The sequence below is a fragment of the Natator depressus genome, chromosome 1 (genome assembly GCF_965152275.1).
Source record: "Natator depressus isolate rNatDep1 chromosome 1, rNatDep2.hap1, whole genome shotgun sequence".
NCBI classification, from domain to species: Eukaryota; Metazoa; Chordata; order Testudines; family Cheloniidae; genus Natator; species Natator depressus.
Window position 1 is genome coordinate 187,409,835 of NC_134234.1, and position 27,598 is coordinate 187,437,432.

The 27,598-nt window shown below is 41.6% G+C and overlaps 1 protein-coding gene across 4 annotated transcripts in view; it reads right to left on the reverse strand.

Moving 5' to 3' along the window:
• Window positions 1-4,883: 4,883 nt before the first annotated feature.
• ARL13B (ARF like GTPase 13B) overlaps window positions 4,884-27,598 on the reverse strand; it is an 80,455-nt gene continuing 57,740 nt past the window's right edge. The window contains exons 6-12 of one of the 4 annotated variants that reach the window (XM_074972470.1): window positions 27,172-27,374; window positions 25,307-25,421; window positions 18,676-18,907; window positions 18,018-18,134; window positions 16,730-16,798; window positions 15,622-15,662; window positions 4,884-7,264 (exon numbers count right to left, since the gene is read on the reverse strand). In XM_074972470.1, coding sequence (XP_074828571.1) covers window positions 15,655-15,662; window positions 16,730-16,798; window positions 18,018-18,134; window positions 18,676-18,907; window positions 25,307-25,421; window positions 27,172-27,374 — 744 coding nt within the window. In that variant the 3' untranslated portion in view covers window positions 4,884-7,264; window positions 15,622-15,654. Of the gene's footprint in view, window positions 7,265-15,621; window positions 15,663-16,729; window positions 16,799-17,297; window positions 17,391-18,017; window positions 18,135-18,675; window positions 18,908-25,306; window positions 25,422-27,171; window positions 27,375-27,598 lie in introns of those variants that run through there. The other 3 variants (XM_074972452.1, XM_074972478.1, XM_074972461.1) reach the window with 3 other exon arrangements.

A 27,598-nucleotide genomic window follows, 5' to 3' on the forward strand; every position in this document is an offset into this window, starting at 1 on the left:
AGCAGCAGAGAAAAATAAAAAAAGTACAGTACAGTACTGTGTTAAACATAAACTACTTAAAAAAAAAAAGATAAAGCAGCATTTTTCTTCTGCATAGTAAAGTTTCAAAGCTGTATTAAGTCAATGTTCAGCTGTAAACTTTTGAAAGAACTATAACATCTTGTTCATAGAATACTAGAAGATTAGGGTTAGGAGAGACCTCAGGAGGTCATTAGTCCAACCCTAGCTCAAAATTCAGAATTACAAACATGTTGGGAATGGAGATTGTTCGTAACTCTGAAATGTTTGTAACTCTGAGGTTCTACTGTATATTAAAATGAGTGCTGGTTACAGATACCAAGCCAAAAAAAAAAAATACAACCCATTTACCAGAAAATCCAGGATGTTTTCAGTATGTTGATAATCCAGCCTCAGGAAAAAAAAAAAAAACCAACCAACAAAAACAAGCAAGATGGAAATACTAAATAGTATAGGTTAAACAAGTCCTCTAAAAATAGATAGGATTGATTTTAAAAGAGCTGAATTCGTCTGGTACATTACTTGGCCTTCAAATTTATTACTTATGCAATGAATTCCTTTATTTTCATCTTTTTCATTAGTGAGACTAGCTTTATAAAAAAACCTAAGAGCATGCCTCCCACAAAATACTGTCACGAAATTTAGAAGCTTGTCTAAGATTAGTCAAACCAAGCCCCAGAGAAAGAGACAGAAGTCAAAATAAAGCTTTATATATATATACACACTCTCAAATATCAACTGCAAAAGGTCTGGGGATTTTTTTTTTTTAATTAAATGCCAACTTCTGTAAGATACTGAACGTGGATAAAAATATTCATGGTGAAACATACAGGGGCAAGTTCTTTGCATTGTAACTCCATTAAAGCCAATAATTGATGCCAGAACTGATCTCCTGTTTACCTTAGTTATCAAACAAATACCATAAACATTTTGAAAGAACCATGCCACTCTAAACATTTATCAGTCCATTAGTGTGTGGTGCTGCTAATGTCACTCACTGTGACAGAAACCAGGAAGTCTGCAGTACAGTTCTCAGGATGTTAGAAAGGCAATTTGGTTAAAATACATTACTTTTGCTTTATAAAAACAGACTTTTTGGAATCTTACTAATTAACTTTTTAGCAGAACCTTTGGTGGCCCACGGACTGCAGTGGAAGTTGAGCTCAGCAGTTTTTGAAAAATCAAGGCACAGCTATTAATACTAACAGTTTCTGCACCATAAACAGTACAGTAAGTTATCTGCAGTACTGATTTGGGGGGTTACTTTGGATGAAAAGTTAAACAATGTCCCCTACAATGACTAGAAGTCAAACTAGCTTCTTTCACGATTCAGGTCTCCATTTCAGCAAAGCAGAAGCGAGGTGGACTAGCTCTCAAAAGCCTCTGGTATTTTCAGAAAGGGGGCACAAGCCCGGATATCTTGGGCTAGAGAGAGGTCAACATTCAAAAATACCACTGAGTCAGTGCCACCCCTCCACAACTGTGCACCTGAATCCTCAGAGAGTACTCCCAAAGCACTCCAAAGAAGGCATGACATTGTGCCAGTGCAGATTTCTTTACTTCTGCACAGTCCAGCTGCAAGGGTTGTGGGGTTTCTCTTCTTCCCCCTGAAGCAAAGTAGAATGCTGGGACCTTGGTGTTTCTCCTTTACAAGCTAAGACACAGGCCTTCAATGTTAGGTATAACACCTGCAGGTGGGCATGGTCCTGGGTGGTCAGATGAGGTTAGATTTAGCAAGAGTTCAGCAGATGTTACTGAAAGTCTGAATCATATCCAACATATCTTGATTGCAGCGGGTAGCAAATTTAAAGCTTTAGTTGAAAGCTATCCAAAATTTAAAATTACAGGATCATGTAAATAAATGCTATCCTCCTAGAGCCCGTGATGGGAAAGTTGCTGAAAGTTTCAAGATATTTCTTCCTCCCACTGAATAATGAATGTGTTGGGGCTAGATAAATTTTGAGATACTGCTTATGTGCAATAGTACACCGTATCCGGGGAAGGCTGATTAGGAAACAATTTCCAAGAAGCCTGCAAAATATGCCACATTCCAAGGAACAGGAAAATACAGAAATAGACGTGTAAAGCAGACGTTAGCGGTCAAGAGTGAGAGGCACCTCATTTTCTCAAGCATTACAGTATTCTTTTTTGGCACAGAAAGCTATTTGGCCATTCATACAAGAATGAATAAATCTGGCTCTAAACCGATAACGTTAATAAAATGTGAGCATTCAAGCTCCAGTAGTGGGCCAGGCTGACAGATAAATGACTCAATGTTGTCTCCATAGGTGCTGACTCCATGGGTGTTGTGGGGCTGGAGCACCGAAGGGGAAAAATTAGCAGGTGCTCTGCACCACCGGCAGCCAAGCTCCCCCTGCCCCCACCCCTCCATCTCTCCTGAGCGCACCGTGTCCCTGCTCCTCTGCCTCCCAGCACTTCCCACCCGCTGCCTAATGGCTGTTTGGCAGTGCTTAGGACTTTCTGGGAGGGAGGGGGAGGAGTGGGGATGCAGGCGCTCGGAGGAGGAGGTGGTAAAGAGGCAGGGCAGGGGAAGGGACTTGGGGGAAGGGGGTGAAATTGAGGCAGGATGAAGGTGGTGCAGGGGTGGGCAGAGCATCCATGGGGCAGAGGGGAAGTCGGCACCTATGATTGTCTCTATACAGAATAAATGCTGAGCTGAAGCATGGATATTTATTTTAGAAATTTGGAGCACAAACATCCATTTCATTCATATAAACACTTATGCCAAATTTTAAAAATAATAGGACTTCTAACCTGAGCGTCTGGATTTCCACTTCTCAAGAAGAGGGGAAATTCAAAATAGGGGCCATACGGGACACTGCAGTCAACCAACCACAAACAGTTTTGTTTATATAAACATCCTAGGTATGCGACTTTCAAAAGTGCCCAGCATCTGTCTAACTCTGCTTGAGCTGAAGTCAATGTTAGGCCAATGCTGAGTGCTTTCGAAAATCTCACGCTACAGTTTCCCAGTTAGAGATCAATCCATTTTTATGACAGTAGGTGGGGGGTGTTACTGTGTGAAACAGTCACAATCCTATAATCTTTCCTCACAACCAGTACAAGGGGAGTGAGGTCAGCCCCATATTCACTGGGGAGCAGGCAGTGCTTTGCAGCTTGCCACAGTGCATTATTTTCCTAAAACAGTTTGTTGTGGAGTACAGATCACCCTCTAGTAAGTGCCAATGTGATCTTAGGTAAGATAGCAAAGTGTATCCAAACAGCAGGAAAAAAAAAACTTGAACATGTCTCTGCCCTAATGGAAACTTTTATTATTAGCTTTCTAGTCACTTCTGTGAATCTCATTAATGGCATTTCTATTGAAATAATTTAGGATGGTGTTTCCTTTTGAGGTAACAACAGTATCCTGAGCTGAATGAACTCCAAAGGTGGCAGCCAAGGAGACAGTTATCACAAAGTTAGCAACGAAGCACCCTGAAGTTATCATACTGAACATCATTGCTGTCTGAAGTGGCATCACTAGGCCAAGAAGCACGGCTTTCAGGCCAAAAAAATATATATATATGTTTGTGATGGAGAGAGAGAAGAAAAACAAGCACAGAATAATCTCCATCTGGTAAAGTTATCATTGTGTGTACCTTTCAATAGTAAGATTCTGTGCAGTGCCTCTAAGAAGCCCAGCACAGAACCACAGCCCGAGGGGGTGGGGGCTAAGGTGGCTTTAAATCCTACAAGGCTGTCTAAGTTACCCCAAGCCTCCTCATGCTGTCTTATGGGGCAGAGGGCTGTTCAGAATCTCTGCAATGCTGCAGCCTTTGCAACTGACACCCCCAACATCCTCTTGATTTGACAACTATCTACAACTGCCTTTTGCAGTTCTCACTCTGTGTGAAATCTTCTAGGACCTCTGCAGATTTCTCTGTCCCCTTTAGCCATCATAAACAGCTGCAACAGGGTGAGGATCTCATCCAAGGTGTCTAATGTTATGAGTATCCATTATTTCAGATCCAGTTTTCTCCTGCTCCCATGTTAAGTGTGGGGTGTTCTCACTTATTGTAAATGTACATGAAAAATGATAAATCAGAAAAATGTAGCTGTAGACAACGTGAATCTTTAATGATTGCACTGCACTTTTAGAACACAAAGTTTAAATATTATTTACACTAAAAAAATTAAGCATTTCAGTAAACTGTGTATCCTCCTCCCCTTCCCTTATTTGGAACAGGGTGAAAGGGGTTAAAGAAAAAGATTGATTTGCCTTTTGAATCATTAATTACATTTTAACATTAATCTAGCATTTGCAGCCACTATTTCCCATATGTTATGAAGCTATGTGGGGGTCTTCTCTCACCTATCTTTTCGCATGTCCCATAAAGAAGTTAAAATGTTACATAGATAGCGGCTTTATCTAAGAGAACAGTTGCATGTGCAAATCATCCATGTATTTAAGAGCAAGTGCTCTTAAGAGTTGAATACATTGATAAATGCACAAGGATGAAATCTCAAACACACAATTTAAGACAAATACAGAACTTCACTAGCCCAATTTTATAGTTTGCTCAAATCTGGTAGTACCTCCTACTGTCTCAAAGATTAATAGTTAAGTGCACTAGTGAGGCCTCAAGAAGTATTTAAAATAGTATTTTTTTATAATATACGACAAATATAAATATAAATCTATAATTGTCAAAATACATGAAGTACTTATTGTGGCTGGGTTTTTTTTGTTTTTGTTTTTTAATTTGTTCACTTTCTCACTAATTCATGGTATTTAGCAATGCAAATTGCAAAATGGTTCCCACAGTCATTAATAAGAATTCATGAGGTTCTTCTGTACTTGCCCCCCAAAAGTATTTAATATGTAATAAAGAAAACACTTAGATGCTGTACATTAGTTTTATTCTATACACAGTGACCGTCAATAAAAAGCTGATGTAGTATAAAATAATGAGAAAAACAATGCAGTCAATTACAGTACGCTTTCATATATAAAACTGTATGAAAAATATTTCTAGTAATTTGGTCTCACAACAATATAAATTTATTTTAACAGTAGAAACAAATTCTGAATATGAGAAATATCATTGTTTTAAGTTTCAGTTTCTCATTTAGTTTCCATGCCAGCTTTCTTTTTAGTTGCACTTTAAAAAGAGAAACAAAGACTTTCATTAATTTAATTTGTTTTGCATATAGATAAAGAAAAAACTCAAAGGTCAAGATGAAACTGAAAAAAGTGTCAAACTACAGTACATAGACCCTTCAAACCAAAGGAATGTGTATGACAAGGTAACTAATTACATGTATGTGTATGACATGGTAAGATTAATGGGATCATGCGTGTAAACTTTTAAGGAAAGAATGCTAAATATTAAGACATGTTTATTGAAAGCAAGCCAAAGTACATCACAATAGTATCATTATTTACCCAAACAGAACCCTGTCACCATACCAGACCCTGTTACCACTACCAGGGAAGTATTCTCCTGCTATTTCCAGTCACATTCAAATGGTTTTATACATACCCATTACTCACTGAATTTGAGATCTCTCTTCCCAATGCAATACACATCCTTAATGTTAGTGACGGTTTTGCTTTAGTTAAAACGAACTAATATTTTAAACCATTAACTAAGGGTTACATTTCAAAAGAATTGTGTGGGGTTTTAGCTGTCACTCCCATTGACTTTAACAAGAGTCATGTGGCTAAAACCTCATGCAATGCTTTCAAATGTTAAGGTAGCTGATGAATATATTTCACTGCATTATCACGGCCTAGTGTTTTTTGCTAGTATGAGATGATGGGAAGCTGGTAGCGTAACAGAAAGTCATCATTGCCTGCCTATTCCAAAAACCTTTGATTTAGGACCTGTGCTTTTTTCACAAATGCTTTCAACCTCACTGTAACGTTGTAGGGAAGGTTTTCCAGTCACCAGCAACTAAGTAGTAAAATTATACATACACACATGGTATAGAAATTATTCTCCCAAATGTAACAGAATACAAACGTATATCAAAACATTTGAAGTACAGTAAATCCAATTCTCTCCTCCAACACACCACTCCCTTTTAAAAAAATAAATATGAGAGGGGCATATTATTTGGAAGGTTAGAATTAGGCTCGTTACATTGGCTTAAAAATCTCTGCTTTTTACATTTTCAATATGACATCTTTAGTGTTTTATAGAACACATTAAACAGACATGTATGCTAACTGATTTGATTTTTCACCAGAATTCTTAGTTGAAATGAGTTCAAAATTTCAATTGTGTGCAATTCTATCTTATAGCACATAATATAATATTCAATTAAGATATTTGAAAACATATTTACTATGCATATCAACTCCCGTTTAACAAAACAAAAGAAAATGATCCATAAGAAAAAAACTTTTAGACAGTCCATTCAAATACCATAATTATGTGTAAAATCCGTTTATCTTAAAAACCCCAGAGACTGCCAGAAGGGCAATATATGAATAATTAGGGCAACTGGTGACATAAATCCCAACCAAAATGTATTGCTATTATAAAGTAAACATAAAAGTCAATATATTCATATGGGTAAAGTTATCAACAAATTTCTAACATTTTCTAGACACCATTTTGATGGCGAGTAACAGGCATTAATGTTAAATCAAATTCCCAAATAAAATATTAAAAAAACTATAAAAATATAGTTAACATTTGTAGCATAGAATTCTCTATATTCACTCTAACATGCACACATCTTACAAAATGCCTTAAAATTATTAGCTGTAGAAATATGGATTGCTACACAACATATGAATGACAGTCTTGATGTGCACACCCAATCCATTTGCATTTGGTCTTGAAGGTGTTTTTCTTCAGGGTTATAGCTATACAGTCTGGCATGTAAACCCCAATATGAAATCCAACAGTACTAACCTGATCCCAAATTCCACGTGCATGCAAGTGCTCTCAAACATTTCTGTTCTCCATGTCCCTGTTAACCCCTGAAGAAGAGCTGGTGAGAATGTGAACAGTAACTAATAAGCCAAGTAGAAAATCTCATCAATCCAGTCCAGTAGAACTAACCCGTGGCAGAAAAGAAAATGGGTTCTTATTGTCTCATCTCACAGCAACTTTTTAAACAGTACCAAGTTTTCTTCAAGTAAGAAAAATTGTTATAATTTTGTGATTAAGTTAAAAATGTAGGATGCGATCTGGTTAAGAAATGACATCATGGGTGTCACTGTTAGGTCTCTGCCGTATAGTCAATGGAGGTAGCGGCTTTCCATAGAAATCTACATAAAAAACATACCAGAAGAAAAACATGTTAGAATCGAATTTACATCATCTTTTTCAAAAGGACAGATTAATTCTGTTGAATTCTTGCTGCTTTAAAAACCAGGCAGACCACAATTTTAGGGCCAGATCCTGCAAACAATTACTACCCTGTGTAGCATTTACTAATGCTAGTAGTACTACTGATTTAAATGGGGTTAATCACATTATTAAGCATTATACCCGATAAAAAGTGTTTGTAGGACCGACCATTTAGAAAAACATCCAAACACAGCACTGTTGAATACGCAGGCATATACAGGCCTAAGTCTAGCAATTATGCAACTGCAAAATCAGGGACAGGGACACCTCTTCTAGTAAAGAAAATTAGGCCTAATTTTTCAAAAATGACCAGTGATTCTGGGCACCTGACTTCACACACCTTAACGGGGCCGGATTTTCAGAAAGTACTGAATGGCCACTCTCTGAAAATCCAGTGTTCTAATGGTGTCTCAATTTGGGCAGCCAGACATTAAGGTATCCGAAATCACTAATTACTTTGGAAAATGTAGGCCCCAATCTTTAATTTTGACAATACAGCGTATGTGTGTGTGTGTGTGCGCGCGCGTGTATTTCTGCTTCTTGGTCTAAACATCACCAATAAAAATAACTTCATAAACATGTGCTGCTATTACCAAGTTCATTTTTCATTTTCTGACCATATTGACATACGACCACAACTCACATAGACATCCTCGAATGATCGGATGACTTGATTGGGTGACCTAAAATTATGGCAAATTACAGGTATGCCATGTTGCTCTGGTAAGATATAAATATTTCATATGAATTAAAAATGGCAGTTATTTTATGCTTGATTATTATGTTTCCTTGCTCATATAACTTCTATTATAGGGTATTCATGTTTACAGTGTCCAGGTTAAAAATCACTCATCTTGGTGGCTGTTTTGCTCAAAATCTCCAAGTCATTGTACAATACATATTAAGAAATCAGTACCTTGGAGTAAGCCTACTAATGGATTGTAAGAGTAACTTGGAAACAATAACTAAAAAAATCAATATATGGTGGTTAGATTACATGGTTAGGCTTTATTTTGTTTCTCTTTCCTTGGAGGAACTGCTCAGTTCCTTCAGGAAGATGCATAGACCAGATCTTCTGGTCTCAGCTATGTAAAGTCCTGGAAACATGCTGAACACTGCACATTCTGAAGAAGACAGAACTGAATAGATAACAACACTTAAAATAATAATAAAAATTGAGAATAATAATTCATAGGTGACAGAAATTGGCAAGCGCTACCCAGACTTTGCAAGAAGAAGGTATAAAAATTAGAATTGCTGGTCTAATGGCATTGCTCCTCAATGTTTGTAGTTTTCAACTGTGCCGTTTAATGAATTACATACATAAAATTTGATAGAATTTGACTGAAAACTCTTCTTTTATTCTCCTCTAAGTGAGTATGTGTCCAAAAATCTGAAACCACTTATATTTTAGTTCTTATAACAATCATGCTAGCCCTCTGAATCGGATATTGTAATCATTTTTAGCCATCAGTGCAATGAGTTTGCTGCCAGCAATGGGTTTTCAGGTGCGAAAATTTGCTTTCCAGCACCAAGTTACAAGCATGACAAAACAAGGAAAGAGATCCTGCCTTACATAAACAGTTTTTACAAACTTGCATGCAAATTAGTATATGCAAAATATTAAAAATAAAATAAAGTGTCAAGAATGGTTGGTAACAAGAAACAGGTGGAAAACAGGAAAATGTACAAGCAACTTTTTGAACCCTTTGAATCTCAATTTCAGTAGTATTGACAATGGAACTGTAAATCTTAAACCAATTATAGCTTGCCATTGCAAATTTTCAAATTTTTTTTTAAACTCACAACATTGAATATATATTCCAATTCACATTAAAAATATATGCCTTTACAAGAGTTTTTAATCTATAAATGTAATGACCTGTGGTGAAGCAGTTTTTAGGATCTAGAACTAACACAGGCAAGTAAATTCAGGTCTTACTCCTTAAGTACATGTATACATGTTAGCAAGATCAGGGTTTTATTTTTCCCCATTGTACTTAGGATAAGATCGGTTATTGAAGACTAGTTTTACACTGATGTAAATTCATTGAGTTACTCCCATTTTACAGCAGTGGTGAGAAGAGAATCAGGAGCACAACATTGACAGAACCATTTTGAATCCTAACAGGGTAAATGAAAGCTTTTGAGAGGCTTCTGTTATAGTCAGCCTCTCACTAAGTAACTAAAAAGGAATTTTAAGAAGATTGGGTTTGGAAGGCAATTTAAGCTCCTGCAGATAAAATAGTTGATGATTTATGCAAATACATCCTTCATCAGGAATAATGTGACATTCATTTACAAGTGTTGTGCTACAGTAACTTGCATATTTGGCAAAGTTTCAAACTTTAGTTAAAATAATTGCTTAATGTTTCATATAACTGGCTATACTGCCTGTTGGCTCTGCCTAAACATCCTGCATACAACTCTCCACAAAGAATGATGGAAGAATGATAAGATTCAGATCCTAAATAACCTGATCATCATGTTTACTGTATGTTACTATAGTAAGTCAACAGTGGTAAGAAAAAAATTTATTCTCTGATAACACTCAAACAACATTATAACCAGAGCCTTGCAGGTTTCTTTTACTGCATGGTACACAGTACTGATTTTTAGATCTCTCTCTATTGCCATCACTGTACTATGTGTCTACTACACATCTAGAAATAGTCCAACATTTTTAAAAAGATAGATACAAATATTTCAAATTACTCTCCTACTCTTACTAACAGATTCACACAAAAGTGAATAGGAATACTAAGGGAGCACTTGTGGTATTTCATGAGCATAGACAGAAACTAAAGCCACAGAAGTCACGTTTAAGGGGATGGAGGCTTGCTTTATTGACCTATCAAATATTTTTATAATATATTGTTTACAAGTGACTTGGGTAAAAAACATGTTATAAAGTTATGACTGTGCATGAGTACGAGATGCTGTTTGAAGTTTAACAAATTGGTTATTTTCAGTGGCTTTTTTCTTGGCTAAAAGGCCCCAGAACTACTCTAAGGGCTTGTCTATGTTACCCGGAAGATTGATGGGCAGCGATCGATCCTGCGGGGGGTCGATTTATCATGTCTAGTCTAAATGTGATAAATCGACCGCCGAGCGCTCTCCCGTTGACTCTGGTACTCCACCAGAGTGAGAGGCGCAGGCGGAGTCAACGGGGGAGCATCAGCTGTCGACCAACCACAGCGAAGACACTGCGGTAAGTAGATCTAAGTACAAAGACTTCAGCTATGTTCTTCACGTAGCTGAAGTTGCGTAACTTAGATTGAACCCCCCACCACCACCCCACTACAGACCAGGCCTGAGTAGAGCACCTGCAAAAAGAATTCTCTCATCCTACAGTAATTGTGGTTCTTTGAGATATTGCAGTTTATGTGGATCCCACTGTAGGTGTGCATGTACCTCATGTGCATGAGATGGGATTATTTGAAAAGCAGTGTCCATTGCCTCCTTGTACTCTTATGAGAGGGTATAAAGGGTGCAGCACCTGCAACTCTCCCCAGTTCCCTTGCAATTCAAAGCCTGGGCTAGCTCAAGACTGTGAAAAGCAGGGATGGAGAGCAGGTTGTGAGATCCACACTGACTACCTCATCTTAAAGGAACTTGCAGTAACTGTCTGTTAAGTAACCTTTCTTCTTTGAGTTTGTGTCAGTGCAGATCACACTGCAGGTGACTGGCATGCTGTATTCCCTCAGGATGGTGGAGATGAAGCGTTTCAACTGTATCAGTCCAACAGCGACTGTAGAACTGCTCTCCCGACCTTTCCACCTGATCTAGCTGCTGACTACAAGGCACCGTGTTTGACAAAGGAGGTTACTTGTTGCTGCCGTACAGATCTCTGATATTGGCACACTTGTGAAGCAAGTGGTGGACTGTTGCTTATGCTCCGGTTTAGAATGCTTTGCAGTTTGTAGGGAGAGGTACAACATCCAACTGGGAACACAGCTTCATTGCGATATCCTTCATTACCTGCAACATGGCCTTTAGAAAACCCTGGCTGTGACTAGATATAGACAGGGTGACAGTCTGAACAGCTCAGTCCTCGAAACATAATAAAGTAAACTCCTGAATACCTCTAGTGTATGTAATTTCTTTTCTCACAGTTCAGTATGGCTTTGGGAAGAAAACTGGAATGTTGATTGCTTAAGGCGGTCTCAGAATTTCAACTAAGGAAGAAACTTATGGGGGGAGGGCAGGGGTATCAGCACCACCTTTTCGCTACGGAATGTTGTATGGATAGAATCAGCCATATGTGTTTGAAGCTCCCTCACTCGTCTAGGTGAAGTGAGAACCACTAGGAAGACAGTATTCAGAGCAAAGTGATGCAAGAGCATTCTGAGAGAGAATAAAATGGAAACTATGAGCCTCAGGGTGACTACACTGAGGTCCCAGGCAGGGGGTAGGTTTTCTGACCTATGAGTAAGTATGTAATAACACTTTGAGAAACTTCAGTACTGAAGATGGATGAGGAAGGGAAGTAGGTAGGGGGGAAGATATGGAAATGAATGGGATAGCCATGGTCAATGATGTTCAACACCCACTTGTCTGAAGCGATATCAGACCAAGCCCGACGAACAGGCAATGTGGCTTCTTAAGATGGCTGCTGTCTCCTGATCATTTCTGACGTGGTTCCTGACATTCCTGTCAAATCTGCTGTTTAGCTGCTAGGGTGATGGGGGCGATGGAGGAGGCAAATGATCTCAAGTATTGCAATGGTTTCTGCGGTGGGTAGACCCGATATCTACCCTAAAAACAGGGGTGAGGCTGCTGTCTCTCTGTTCAGGCTGATATTTGTAAGGCTTCCTAGAGGGGGTAGTGTATAAATCCCTAGTGACCCCAGGGTGGCCCTTAAATTTTTCAATGACTGGAGTGCTTTGTCCGTTCTTTTGCTGAAGAGCTCATTCCCTCGAGCAGGTGGTCCTATATGGTGTCTTGGATCTCCTTTGGTATTTCAGATGTCAAGAGCCATGGTCACAACTGTGGCCATATCAGAGGCATCTATGGCTGCCCACAGAGCTGTTCTAGAAACTGTTTTCGCATGTCAGGAAATTACATCTGGCAAACAACTCGTCTTAGTTTGCCACACAGACTTGCAGTCAGGCAGATGAGTAGACTTTGCACCCATAAAGGTCCAGTTTTTGGGGGTGTTTGTTCTTGGGCTTGCCTTTGTTGAGTTTTGACTTTTCTACCTCTGATGTTCGTGGTCTGGGTAGTGATGTCACAAGGGAGCCTGTTGTCCTCCTCTTCCTGGAGGTACAAGAGGGAAAGCTGCTGTGAGACACCTGAGATGGCAGCCCCCATTCAGGCCAGCGTGGCCAGGGCAACATGTTATACAGGTACTGGCCAGTTGCAGCTGTTGGCCCAATGCCACTCATACCTCCTTTGCAGCAGTGCCCTGAGAGAGGGATCTCTGGTACAAGCTGTAGGGTTGGCTCTCAGAAAGTAGAGAACCATCTTTGCTCAACACCATGGAGCAGGCGTAAACCAGAGATGGTGAAGAAGAGTAAGACCCTTCAAATGACAGTGCCATGGAGTAAGGGCTCAGATCCAATTCTGGTGCTGGGCACTATCCTGATACAAATGATGTCCCCAGAGGGGATCTCAAAAGTTGAGAAAGCATACATAGGACTTGTAATTGGCAGGGTGGTTGGTGCTGGTGCCTTCATTGATACTAGTTTACTGCATTTTGCTCCTTCCTCAGACGCTTTGACCTTGGAGGAGTGAAGATGCTTCTCCTCCCTATGGGATGGTGTCTCCTGATGCTCAGAGCTGTGTTTGAGCTCCACTTTCTTTTGGTCTCACCGCTCTGTTGGTGCACCAGTGCTGGCTCCAATGATGACACTGTCTGAGCCAGAGGCGCCACTGCCAAAGATGGGGTTGTCAACACTGGTGTCAATGTAGTGGTGACCAGTACTGAAGGACTTGGTCAATGTCAACATAACCAGTGCCAATTTTGGCATCATCTTTCCTGCCATTCTTTCATTACTGGACTTTGTGATATTACTCCTGAGCGCATTCTGCGCCAAAAAAATAAAAATTCTGCATACAATATTTTAAAATTCTGCAAACTTCTGCACATTTTATGTGTCAAATAAACGTGGAGGCTCCAGCATGGCATTGAGGAGCACAAGCCACTGGCTGCACAGAGATGGGTGATCACTCTGCAGCTCTTCCACTGCCCTTCCCTCTCCCCCCAGGACATGAACTCAGCAGTAAGGCTGCACCCAACCCTGACACAGCGCAAGGACTGGGCCTGCCTCAGAACCACCCCAAGGCCCTGCCCCTCTGTGCCAGGTGCGCGACGTGTGGGCAGGCAGGCTCGGCCTGGCATGATCCAGGTGTGGAGGGGCTTAGTGTAGGGGTATTCAGGTGTGGGTGAAGAGGGTTCAGTATGGGGCAGTCTGGGTGTGGGCAGCTCAGAGGTGGATCCGGGTGCAGGATGGGATCTGGATGCACTGGGGTTTGTTGGGGGGTTCTGGGTGCAAGGGTAATGTGACTCTGCAGGGGAGTCCAGGTGAAGGTGGTTGGAGCTCAGTGAGGGTCTGGGGGTGGGGGAGATAGAGTTTGGCAGGGGGTCTGAGTGTGGGGTTTCAGATACTGTGGGGAGTGGGGCTCAGAGGTGGGGAATCCAGGTGCAGCTAGCTGGGGCTCGGTGGGGTGGAGATCTGGGTGCGGGCGACGTGGCAGGTTGGTCCAGGTGCAGGGGGAGTGGGGCTCAGCATGGGGGGTTCTGGACAGCGATCCTTCCCCCTGCAGCTGAGGAGCGATGGGTGCAGGAAGCAAGGGCAGTTGCAGAGCTTCCTGCAGCCTGGGGAGAAATCTAGGGGTTGGTCTGATCAACTCTGGATGCTGTTCAGGGGAAGAGGAAGTTCTGTCCAGCCCAGCTGGGACTACCAACTGAGCCCAGCGCAGGGCAGGAGACACCAGCCGGGTCTTCCCCAGTCCAGCCTCCTGCCTCACAGTGATTTACCATTCTGCTGGCTGCCCTGGGCACCCAAAACATACTGCTGGAGAGGGTTGCATGACCACTCTTGTGGCTTCCCTTTGCTTCACCATCAGAAAGTCATTTTTCTGCAGGGAAGCAAAGAAATCTGCAGGGGACATGAATTCTGTGCATGTGCAGTGGTGTAAAATTCCCCCAGGAGTATGAGATGGTGTCTGCTCAACAGAGCACTACCTAATGATAACTCTTTCAGTTGCTCTTTGGAGGTGGTCATCTCCTCTGCCTCATGGATCGCTCAAGTAGGTGTAGCTTCAGTCATGCATCCCTAGACTTGAGAGTCCTTGGGGAGAAGCATTTGGATACTGAACACCTATTAGGAATATGGTTCTCCCCCAGACAGAACAGACATCAACTATACCTATCAAAACAGGGATGAATCCGTCACAGGTTGGGAAGGGATTAAACTGTGAAGGTTTGGAGTCTGCCATGAGAGTGCGGTTAGTGCAAAGTACAGAGGAGAGGGCTTTTTAAAAAAATGTTCAATGACGGGAGCATGAAAATAAAGATTTCTTCACAAAGTTGGCTGAAAAGAAATGATTTAAAAGTCTCTAAGAAAAGTAGTGGGTTGAACATTCACCAGGTTCCGTCTTGCTGCCATAGGCAAAAAGAAGGAACTGAAGGACGGTCACAGCCGTTCTGCCCTTTATGCCCTAGCATGGGAGCATGAGGCAGCACAGGGACCATGGTAGCCCCAACAGACACTGTTAACCATGTGATCTCATGCACCGGAATGCCTAAAGTGGGATTCACACTAACATACTCGAAGAAGAACTTCAGTTTTTAAACTTCAGCAAATATGTATAGCTGGGGACAAAAGGACCTGAAATCACAAAACACAATGGATTTCATTGCTCTAGGATTTAAAAAGTTGTTTCACAGAGTTAGTTACTGGGAAAATTTTGCACTAGTTAAATAAATCCCTGAGAACAAGGGTAAGCAATGTTTTTGCACTTGCTTAGATCCAAACTCCTTTGGTCTTCAATGGATACCTCCAGTCAATAGGAGTTCCTCTCAAAGCATCTTTCATTCAAGGATCTCAAAGTGCTTTTAAAGTATTATCACAATTTTACAGATGGGAAAACTGAGGAATACAGAGGTTAGGTGACTTGTCAAAGGTCACACACAACCAGTGGCAGAGCTGGGAATAGACCCTCGGTCTCTTGATTTCCAGTCCCGTGCTCTAGCCACAAACCAGAAAGTCTCACTTATGAGCAAATCAGATGTAAGCAAAGAATATGACCCCTTCCCTTCCCTCCCTACCTCTTTTCTGGCTTTTCTTTCTCTTTCTTCTCTTTAAACTCCTTAAAAGAAGAGTAAGATTGTTTTATGATAAGATTTGATTAATATAAACTACAGATTACTTTTTATTGTACGTAACAGTGTCTCCTGTAGAAAGTAAATTTTTTCTTTTAAAATCTCATTTCACTTATATCCATTTGATCAGAATTTGAAAAAACACTAACATGTAAGAAAAATAACGTACGCTATACAAGCCTCTGTATGGCACTGGGAACAAGCTGTAATACCAGACAATATAGAAAACATCTCTTGCAGGGTCTGCCATAAAAGGAGATGTTTTATGCAAACAAAGAATACTGAAATTATTTCTGCCCTAAATAAATATTTAAACTGTTATTAGAATTAAGAGAAATAATAATTCAGCTCAAGGAGGAAAAAGTTAAAACCAGGAATCTCCTACATTTTAATACAAGTTACTAAGCTTAATCCTCCCAGCATTTGCAGTTTACAGGGACTTTTCCTATTACAGTGTAAGCTATCTAATTCAAAGGTGCACAGATGCCTTTAATTTTCATTCTGGCAATAAAATGTATCCAGATCTATGCCACAGTACACATGGATGATGCCCATAACAAGTTACCTTTTTTTTTTTTTTTTTAAATTAAATGCAGTTTTGTTTTAAAATATTTTGGAACTGTCAAATTATAGTTCCTCACACTCAGGATGTTGCCAATACATATGGAAAACTGAAATGTATACCTGATTTACTTCTAAGTTTTAAAAAAGTTTTAAACTACTATGAAGTAAAAAAAAAAGTGTTTGATTTTGAAATGTTTAGGGATGAGCCCTGTTACTGCAGTATTATATGGCATATCATAAGAGGTAGGTGTATGCTATTGTACAAACATCCTCAAATGATTTATGACACCACATGCTGCTTTGAACTCCTATTGGGGGAAAAGGAAATAAAGAGAACACACATTAAAAAGAAGGAACTTAAAATCAAAAAGATGCTTTTAACAAGCAAAGGGTTAGTTTTTGGTTGAAGGTATTAAAGAAATAAAAAGGTGAAGAATGGAACGAATGTATAAGAGAACAATGAATAGTGCTCTTTTTTAAAAAAAATTACCAGTATGACGGGTTTCACCAAGAGGTTCAAGTTTTCGAAGTCTATTAACTTTGGGGGTTCCCCAGCCAACTAAAGAAAAACAAACACATTAAAAAAACGTACCACTCTGTCAAAATATTTGGCTCTGAAGAAAAGCTGGGAGGAAGGGGGAATCTTTCTCCTCAGGAGACAAGAAAGTATCAGGGGGTGGGGGAAGGAATACTTTATACATGGTGTATTAGTGAATCCACTGAAAACAAAATATTATTTAAAATGCAATGTAAAGCAGCAATGAAAAATATCTTAATATTTTAGAGAATTGCACTTATTGAATTTTCTTGCACTTTTGTTAATGCAACAGACAAAAACACTTTCCCTGTTTCCCCAGTTTTACACTTTCAATCTAATACTAACTGCATACACTGTAAGAGATTCCATCAATAGATGTAGATACTGAAAAAGTTACCCAATTAAAAGCTGGAAGAACAGTGTACTTCAATCAGATAGGAGAAGCAGATCATCCTAAAAATCAGGACACTAGCCATTTGTAAGACAAGATATCTAAATCATCTCTGAAATATTTTTGTACCTGCCTGTTAATTGCTGTAGGTACCATCAGTATTTTTTTTTCCTGTCATAGAAGTAATGTTCAAGTTATACCAAGGTGCATGATTTCCAAGATCTGTGAGGAGTTCAAAAGATTAAGTTTTCTACTGGCAGTTTTACATATTAATAATCAGATTTTTCTTACTCAGCACATTATGAGCTTTCTTGGAAGGATGTCACTGGGCCTTCTTTTGGCTTTCTGGAAAGCAAGTGATTGTGCGTTTTCTCCAGCTGTTCCTATTGAAGAAGCTCACAATACGACGAGCAAGAAATCAGAATGGTCACACATTACATTTAAGTAATATTAACAATTTATAAAGGGTTATTATTGATATATGTAGTTATACCAAATAAATTACATCTAAATGGGGAATTATTGAAGCATAGCTATATATTACTCTTCTACAGCCATGCTGGTCAATTTTCCCAACCCCTAACTAGGAACTGAGCAAATATACCCTGCAGGTTAGCTTGCCCTCGTGAGTTGAGAGACTTAGGCAAAGCCTACTGACAGAATGATAGTGCTCAACAGCCTCGTACAAATGGGGATCTACATGGGCAATTCTCAAAAGAAACTAATCAAACTATGATGGCATAATCCTGGGTGAAAACGGTTCTTCTCTGCATGTTTAAAAAGCCAAGTCTTTTAAGGGCCCAGCTTTCATGAACTGGCACACTTATTACCACAAGGTATTTAACTCACCTGGTGGAAGAGGTGGAGGTGGGGTCGGATTTTTGGGAACAGCTTCCTCTGCACGGACTGGTTCCACCCTGTGACTCCTTTTTAACTTCAGTTTCTTTGTTTTCTTTTTACTGGTGTCTACAACAAATGGAAAGAAAATAGTTCATGGACCACACATTTACTGTTAAGAATGAACTCTACTATACTGTACAGATGTGTCCTTTTGATGACTATAAGCGTTGGGATGGACTGCTCTACGTATTTTCATTCTGTATACAATGAACAGCAGTCCTGACATGATATATAACACACACAACTGACTTTTAAACCTTATTACTGTAAATAATCATGTATGTACATGTAAGATCCAAAGTTTGTCTTTAGATAGGTGAGTACAACTCATTGATATTAATGCAAGGTGTGATATGGATTTGAAAGTACTGGTAAAAATGGGTCAATTGTAATTGGATAAGACTGATGAATACACTAATTCTTGGTTGAATTATGACATTCCTCTGTACAGTAACAATTGTGCATTTGTATCCTTCAGTTATTTGTGTTGTGGCATGCACAAAGTCATACAGACACAGGGAAGAGTTGGGTGAAAAATAAGAATCAAATTAAATATAACAATGGTAGTTAAGACAGTAAGTGGCTATATTCAAATTGGAGTTATCACCTGAATCAAGGCATTCTGAGGTTTGTTGGTCACCCTCTTCTTCATGCTCCAATTGCTGTGCGAGTGCAGATTTGTATGTTTCTATCAGTCTATAATCATTTGTTTTTTGACTACAGCTACTGGTCAGGCTCTGTGTGTCCATTTGTTCCTGCTCTGCTTTAGGTTTCAAGGCAATGGCATCTTTTTCAATCTCCATCCTCTGCCTCTTCTCTTGTTCAATTCTTTTTTCATTCTAGCAAAAGTAATACAAGACATCATTTTAACAATATTTAGTGTCAGAGACTGCTCTAAAAAGATAGGAATAGCATCCTAAACACAGGGGGGCAAGACACAGAGACCATTTTTAAAAAAAATTCTCATGTGTAGCATAATTAACAAGTTTCAAGAATGTGCAAAAGAGGAAATAAAACCCCAAGGTTCACAAGATGCTGCTCAAGATTTAACCTAGAAAAATGAACAACTAAAAGCTCTAGAAGTGATCTTTAGATTTCTGAGCCGTAACCAGTTTAGGGAGGAATGGCTGCATACAGCTTCGTGGCCAAAATGCGTTTTCATTCTTTTTACGTTTTTTAAATGCCACGCGAGAAAAAGATACAAGTACAAATAGCGTCAATACCCCAAGCCAGAGAATTAAAAACTTTTACTAACTCCTTCAATTTCTATTCATTTATTTTGTTTTGAAAAACACACACACCTTTTGAAATACCTTGCAAATCACCATTTTGTCTTGGTGGAACACGGATTACGTAATGCAGACTTGATAGAGTATCTGCTCTATAAGTTTCACATAATCAGCAGCTCTGCAGCACTTGTAGCACTCTTCTTCTCCCCCCGCCCCACAGATGTGCAGTACTGTAGGATCCTGTGAAATCTGTCATTGTGCACATGGCTGACTTTACAGGATATGATCGTGTGGATGCTTGTACTGGAGAGTAGGACCAAGCCTTGATTATTTACATTTATCAGAGCTCACTATTTTTTCTATAAGCACAATATCTTAAATTAAAAAACAAAGAAAAATATGGTACACTAAATATGAATCTGATGACTATTTGAATTAAAAGGAAGTGTCTGAAGAAAACTATTTATACAGTTTTCATGTTTCATAACTAACACACCATTCCAACAGCTCTAAACCAACCAAAAATACTGTATTATGCCGCAAGTCTGTACGGTTAAGTAAGGGATGGACCCTATATGACTGGCCACATGGTTGAAACAGCTCCCATAAAGCCAAAATAAAACCCCACTTTCGCAACAAAAAATTTAAAAAAAAAAAAGAGTGAATGAAGCTGATTCCAATTAAATGGGAAACCGAAAATGGCTTCTTCTGAACACTGCAACAGTTTATTCTGAAAATTCTGCAGTAAACTGCATGGCAAACAAAACATTTTTCTTAAACTGGTACTAAGATATTTCTTTATTGTTAGATTACTGATACAACTTCACAGCACACAAACCTTTTGTAACTTGTTCTCTGAGATGTGTTGCTCTTGCCCATTCCATGTTAGATGACTCACAAGCAGCACCCCAGGAGGTGGGCTCAGAGTTCATGGACACTCTTCTGTAACTGCCTTGGGCAATGCTGTAGATATGCACCAACCACCAGGTTGCGACTCTGCAGATGTCCTGAATTTGGACCTGCGTGAGACATGCTGCCGATGAAGCCTGGGCTTGTGTGGAGTGAGCGGTTAAGAAGGATGGAGGCAGGACACTCGCCTGCTCATAGCAGGCCCAAATACAGGCAGTTATCCAGGACAAGATCCTCTGGTTGGACACAGGAAGCCCTCTCATCCTTTCCGCTATTGCTACAAAGAGTTGTGTGGACTTGCAGAAGGGTTTTTGTCCTTCTCAATATAAAAAGCAAGCGCAAACCTAACGTCCGAGTGAAGCCGCCGTTCCTCAGAGTTCTTGTGATGTTTCTGGAAGAGACTGATAGGAAAATGGCTTGCTTGTTATGGAATTGTGACACCACCATTGGTAGGAAAGCCAAATTGGGGCACAGTTGGACCTTAAAGAACACAGTATAGTAAGGCAGTTCTGACATAAAGACCTGGATTTCAGAGACCCTTCTGGCTGAGGTGATCACCACTAGGAAGGCAACCTTCCAAGAGAGAAGTAGCAGGGGGCACGATGCTAACGGCTTAAAGGGGAGACCTGTGAGTCTTGACAGAACCAGGTTTAAGTTCCATGGGGAGGTCGGCTCACGGACCTGAGAACACAGGCTCTCCAGCCCCTTGAGAAACCGTATTGTCATCTCCTGGGAAAACACTAACCTGCTGTTCACTGGAGAGTGGAATGCTGGGATGGCTGCTAAGTGTACCTTGATAGATATGAGAGCCAGGCCCTGCTGCTTTAAGTGGAGCAAATAGACCAAGACAGACTGGAGGGAAGATTGAGATGGAGAGAGAGTGGATTGAGAAGCTCAAATCAGGAAACGCTTCTACTTGCCCAGGTAGGTAGCCTTGGTGGAAGCCTGTCTACTACCTAGAAAGATCTGCTGGACCTGTTCCGAGCAAGCCTGTTCTTCTGGGTTCAGCCATGCAGCATCCACACAGTTGGGTGCAAGGAGACGAGGTTTGGGGAAGCAACCAGCTACAGTCTTGTGAAATTAGGTCTGGATCGAGTGGGAGTGAGAGAGAGTGGGGTTGCTGCTCTCCAAGAGCGTGCCAAACCAGTTTTGACATGGCCATGCCAGGGCTATCAGAATAACTTTCACCTTGTCCCGTTTGATTTTTAGGAGGACCTTGTGAACCAAGGGGATCGGGGGAAAGGCATAGAATAGGAGATCTGTCCATGGGTGGAGGAAAGCATTGGAGAGGGAGACTGGGCTGTGCCTGCGCAGCAAACAAAACTGATGGCACTTCCTGTTCTGCCTGGTAGTAACCAGGTCCACCTGGGGAGGCCCCCACCTTTGGAAGATGAACCTGATGACCAAAGGTGAAAGGAACACTCGTGGTGAGAGAAAAGGGAACTGCTGAGCTTATCAGCCAATACATTCTGGGCTCCCGGGAGATGGGACACCTCAAGATGAACGGAGTGCTTTGCTCAGAAGTCCCACAGATGGATGGCTTCCTGACACGGGGCCAGAGATCAAGCCCCACCCTGCTTGTTGATGTAAAACATGGCCACAGTATTGTCTCTCAGAACTTGCACCACCTCGCCTGAGATCTGGGGAAGGAACACTTGGCATGCTAAGCGTACTGCCCTGAGCTCCCTGACATTTATGTGCAGGGAGAGTTCCTCTTGGGACCAGAGGCCCTGAGTTCTGAGTTCGGCTCCCCACCCTAAGTCTGACACATCCGAGATTGAAGTACATGCTGCCATAAGCCTCAATAGCTTGAAGCAAACCTGAGCTGTCGTGATTGGGTGGACCTTGACATTGGATATCAGGTCTGACATGGGCTTGAATCAGGCCTCCAGCAGAAAGGCTCTGGCTTAGGTTGAGTCGAGCACCGCCTCAATAAATGTTATTCTCTGAACTGAGAAGAGTTGACTTCTGCTCGTTTATCAACAGACCCAGCGATCGGAAGGTGGCTCGGACCATGCTGATACTGTTCTGTAGTTAAGCCTGCTACCAACCTTTGATCAGCCAGTCAAGGTACGAGTAGAGCTGGACACCTCGTCGTCTGACGAAGGCTGCTACTATCGCCATACATTTTGTGAAAACTCGGGGGGCTGCCAATAGGCCGAAGGGAACAGCAGTGAATTGGTAGTGGTATTGACAAACTATAAAGCTGAGAAATCTTCTGTGGCCAAAGATGACAGAAATGTAAAAGTATGCGTCCTTTAAGTCGAGGGTGGCGTACCAGTCTTCTGGATCCAGGGAGGGAATGATGGAAGCCAAGGAGACCATGCGGAACCTCAGTTTCTGTTGAGGTGATGCAGGTCCAAGATGGGCCAGAGGCCGCCTTTGGGATTAGAAAATACCAGGAGTAAAACCCCCTCCCTCTCAAGTCTTGTGGAACCTCCTCCACAACCCCCATCCGTACGACAGATTGAACCTCCTGGACGAGGAGTTGCTCATGAGATGGGTGCCTGAAGAGCGATGGGAGGGAGAGGTGGATAAAAACTCATGGGTATACCTGACTGTCCCTGTACTTGGGACCCAATGGGCTGATGTTATGTATGACCATGCTGGGCTGAATAGGGACAGACAGTCCACAACAAAAAGGGGAGTCAGATCTGAAATGGTGACTGGCACAGTGCCCTCTGACGCACCTTTAAAAAGCCTTCTTAGGCCCCCCAGAGTACCTCTGAGAGCCCGACGGGAGTGGTTGGTGCCATTTATAACCTCTCCCTTTACTCTTGTAGAAGCTGATGGAGTGTAAAGGCCTAAAGACCACGGGGTGGCTCTCGAGTCCTTTAGGCCATGAAGTCTCGCATCTGTCTGCTCCGAAAAAAGAGAGGAGTCTTCAAAGGGGAGGCTCTGGATGGACTGTTGGACCTTGTGAGGAAGCCTGGAGGACTGGAGCCAAGAATAACGCCTCATGGTGACAGTGATTCCATTATCCTAGCTGCTGAGTCGGCAGCATCCAGACCCTCCAGGAGAGAGGTCCTGGCCACATTCCTACCCTGCTCCATGAGGGCAGCAAACTCCTGCCTTGAATCTTGGGGTAAGGAATCCTAAAATTAGCCAAGGAGTCTGATAGATTATAATCTTATTTCTCCATCAAAGCTTGCTGGTTGGAGATATGCAGTTGAAGGGTACCCGCTGAATAAACCTTTCTTCCAGAAAGGTCCAGTCTCTTAGTGTCTTTTTGTTTGGGGGTTGCACTCGACTGGCCCTGCCTGTCCCTATTTGCTGCAGACACCACCAGGGACCCTGAGAAGGTAAGGGTGCGAGTACATGTATTTGAACCAGCTCGCTGGGCATAATACTTTTTCTCTGCCCTCTTTGAGGTGGGGGACAGAGAAGGAGCTTGCCACAGGGACTTGACTGGTCCCATTACTGCCTCATTGATGGGTAAGGCCACTTTGGAGGGAGCTGCTGCCACCAGGATATCAATAAGGCTGTGTGATGCCTCTGAGCTACTCAAATTTCGAGACCCAGGTCCACAGCCACCTGATTCAGAAGGTCTGATGGGCCCTGAAGTCATCCTGTGGAAGCAGGCTACTGGGTCCCGGGACAGCCTCGCATGGGGAGGATGAGGAGGTAGCTTGCATCAGAGGGGCTCCTTCCTCTTCCTCAAGTATGTTCACCTGAGCCAACTCCTGAACATTGGTACTGGGGTCGGTATCGCAGTCGGGGTCCGGTGCCAAGTGGGAAGGAGCAGTAGCCCATCTCTTGGAAACCACCAAGTAGGAGCGATGGGAGGTAGGACCTGGTACTGGGGAAAACCCTCAGGGATTCCAGTAAGGCTATGGCATAGGCCAGTGGCCCATTGGTCAGGTGCTGGCAGGGGGACTGGAACTGACGTCCAGCGGCAGATAGGCTGGGTACTGGTGATGGGCTTTAGGTTGCACATAAGGTCATCTTGACACCGGGATCAGGGATGGCTTTCCCTTAGAGGGTGCCAGGGGGCCAAGTGCTGGGAAGAATCCTGACGCTCCTTGTTCCCTCCTACTTCCGGTCACTGGAACTGACAGATGTCCCATTGAAAAGCCCCCAGGGTCTATGGATCGGTCAGACCACTGGTACCACGGTGGCTTCCAGGTGTCAGAGGAGGGTCCCACAGTGGACTCAATGCTATAGGTGGAGTCGACGGTGCCATCACAGGACTACTCGAGGAAGAGTAGCCCGGCATGGGTCTCACTGTGCTGCCTTCCTCCGCTTGCCTTTTTTCTGCACCAGTGAGTACTTTCTGTCGGTAAATTGCCTTTTCTGCTTCTTCCTTGGCACTGGAGATGGTGAATGGTACTGGGAAGAGCTCGGTGCCAGAGTGCTTCACGCTGACGCCAGTGTGCTTGGTGCTGAATCCATGAGGGCGGCTTCCATTTGGATAGCTGTCAGCCTAATGTCTCTGTCTTTTTTAGTGCAGGGTCTGAAGTTCTGACACATCTGGCACTTGTCTTTCAAGTGAATCTCCTGCAAGCACTTCAAGCAGCTGGAGCGTGGGTCACTCACAGGCATAGGTTTGCCACAGAAGGTACAAGGCTTGAAGCCTGGGCACCAGGGCATGCCCAGCCCTTGGGGTGAAGGAGTCCCAGGAACTATATATTTACACTATGTACACTAACACTAATTACAAAAACTATATACACTGAACTATGATAACTAAGAATGAAGTTAGAGTCCAAAAACCACTGACAAGAAAGCCTTGCCAGAGCAAGTGGGGTCGTTCCAGCAACCATCATGGGCAGTAAGAGTAAATGAGAGGATACGTGGCTGGCAGTGCCCCTTATAGCGACACATAAGCACGCAGCTGCAGAGGGTGCTAGAGCCAGCCTGACAGATACCACTGAGGGTAAAATCTCCAGCAACAGTGCATGTGGCGTGCACACAGGTAACATAGAATGGACATGAACAAACACTCAAAAAAGAAACCAAGATTCTCATGATGAAAGCTATCACAATGTGTATGCAACTTTATAGATGAACAAAACTCTCAAGAGCCCAGATTTGTATCATTGCTCAGATACCTCTGTTAACTGTAGGTCCAATATGTTTGACATTTCTAAATATTCGTACCTCAGTGATTACAGTAGATATTGGCTGGAAGGGGTTGCTAGAAATTGGCTCAGAGTCAACCTCCTTAGGTACATTTCTTCCTTCACATTCAGTTTCTTTTCTCTCCCTTTGTTCTCTATTATTTTGGTTAAAAAACAGAAGAATCTTGAAGCAATAGAATCAGAAATATTAGAACACTTATTAGGTCATCTAATTCATCCCCCAACTCATGCTAGATTGTTTTTTTACAGTATGTCTGTGTTTTGAATACTGTACTCCAAACTGATGAAGTTTTAAGCTAACCTAAAAAAAGAAAGATTGAAAACTAACGCCATAAAATCAATTATTTAGCTCTAGATGGCCTGGGACCAAGCTACCTGAAACTGCCTCCCTCCTCACAACGTGCTGCCACAGTTATGATCAGCAGAGCTACAGGCTGATTCCCCCTCTACAAGCTACAGACAGGGCTGCTAGCAGGATGTTCTGAATAATGGCTCTGGAATGTCCTCTGATCCCTGCTGTGCTTTAGCCCATATTTGTCCATTTTCACTGCATCCTTTCTACAGGGCCCACTTGTTTCACCTGGGCTTTGACATGAGTTCAGGAAGAATGAGGTATTGGCCAGTACATTGGGATGTTATCTGTATTTAGAGCAGCTGCTTGGTAGAAAGTGCCTGTACTACATTAAATCCTTGCAATTTATCTAGCACGGCTTTTCCTTGGATTAATACTAAGGTAAATGGGGGACTGCTGATAGCTCAGCATTGGTACTACAGCACTACATTTCACAGAAGTCATTTATAGTTAATTCTAACTGGCTAATTAAAGCCTTGCGTGGGAACTTTGGTTGTTTGTTTACTTAAAGTTATAATCACTTGAACAGCGCACACCCAAGGCAATGCCTGGGAACAGGTGTAGTGCTGATTAAAACTGATGTGAATAAATTCTCTGGCTGATGCATTCTGAAGTAACTGCACTTAGAGGGAACTCTTGGGGAGACCTGTCTGAATGGAATTGCAGTAACCAATCTGGGAAGTTATTAAAGTATAGATTGAAACAGAATTCCACCTGAGTTATTAATACATACAAATATCTCATGACAAGAGATTTATCTGATGCAAATAGCCAAATGAAAGTTCCATGATAACTGTTAAATCTGAACCCCCAACTGCTGTCAGAAATAACGAAGTCTACAGCTGGGAGGATGCCTCACCATCCCTGCCCATCCTGGCTAATAGCCATTGATGGACCTATCCTCCATGAATTTCTCTAGTTCTTTTTTGAACCCTGTTACAGTCTTGGCCTTCACAACGCCCTCTGGCAAGGAGTTCGACAGGTTGACTATGCGTTGTGTGAAGAATTACTTCCTTTTGTTTGTTTTAAACCTGCTGCCTATTAATTTCATATGGTGGCCCCTAGTTCTTGTGTTATGAGGAGTAAACAACACTTCCTTATTTACTTTCTCCACACCAGTCATGATTTTATAGACCTCCAGCATATCCCCCATTAGTCATCTCTTTTCCAAGCTAAAAAGTCCCAGTCTTATTACTCTCTCCTCATATGGCAGCTGTTCCATACCCCTTATTTTTGTTGCCCTTTTCTGAACCCTTTCCAATTACAATATATCTTTTTTGAGATGGGGCAACCACATCTGCATGCAGTATTCAAGATGTAATCGAACTATGGATTTATATAGAGGCAAGATGATATTTTCTGTCTTATTATCTCTCTTTCTTAATGATTCCCAACGTTGTTAACTTTTTTGACTGCTGCTGAACACTGAGTGGATGTTTTCAGAGAATTCTCCACAACGAATCATTAACATGATGGTTTTATTCATGGAACCCCTTCATGTGGAGGAAAGAAAGCCAAGGAAGGTAGAATACCTTTCTTCTCGTATCTTCCTTACTCGTTCAGCTCGTTCTCGCTTATCTTGTTCCTCATATGCTTTTTGCTCTGTTGTGTCTTTTTGTACGCGCTCATTTAAGGCATCAAAATCTTTTGCTATAGTATGTAGCAGCCAATACAGACCTTTTCTTATAGATTTGTCAATTTTTTTCCCGTAGCCCATGACAGCTGAGCAAGGCTCCTGTAAATTTAATAGAGAAAGTAAAGGGGAAAAAGAAAAATTATATCTCTGATCACATTCCTAAATTATAAACAATGAAGTCTTAGCAAATGGTTAGCATGTATTCAAAATACTGTTTCAGCTAAAGCACTACACATTTAAAATATCTTGTAAATTTAAGAGTTTTTTGCCAACATGTAAATCATGAGTTTCATCCAAATTCCTTATTTCCAGTCCCACTCCAG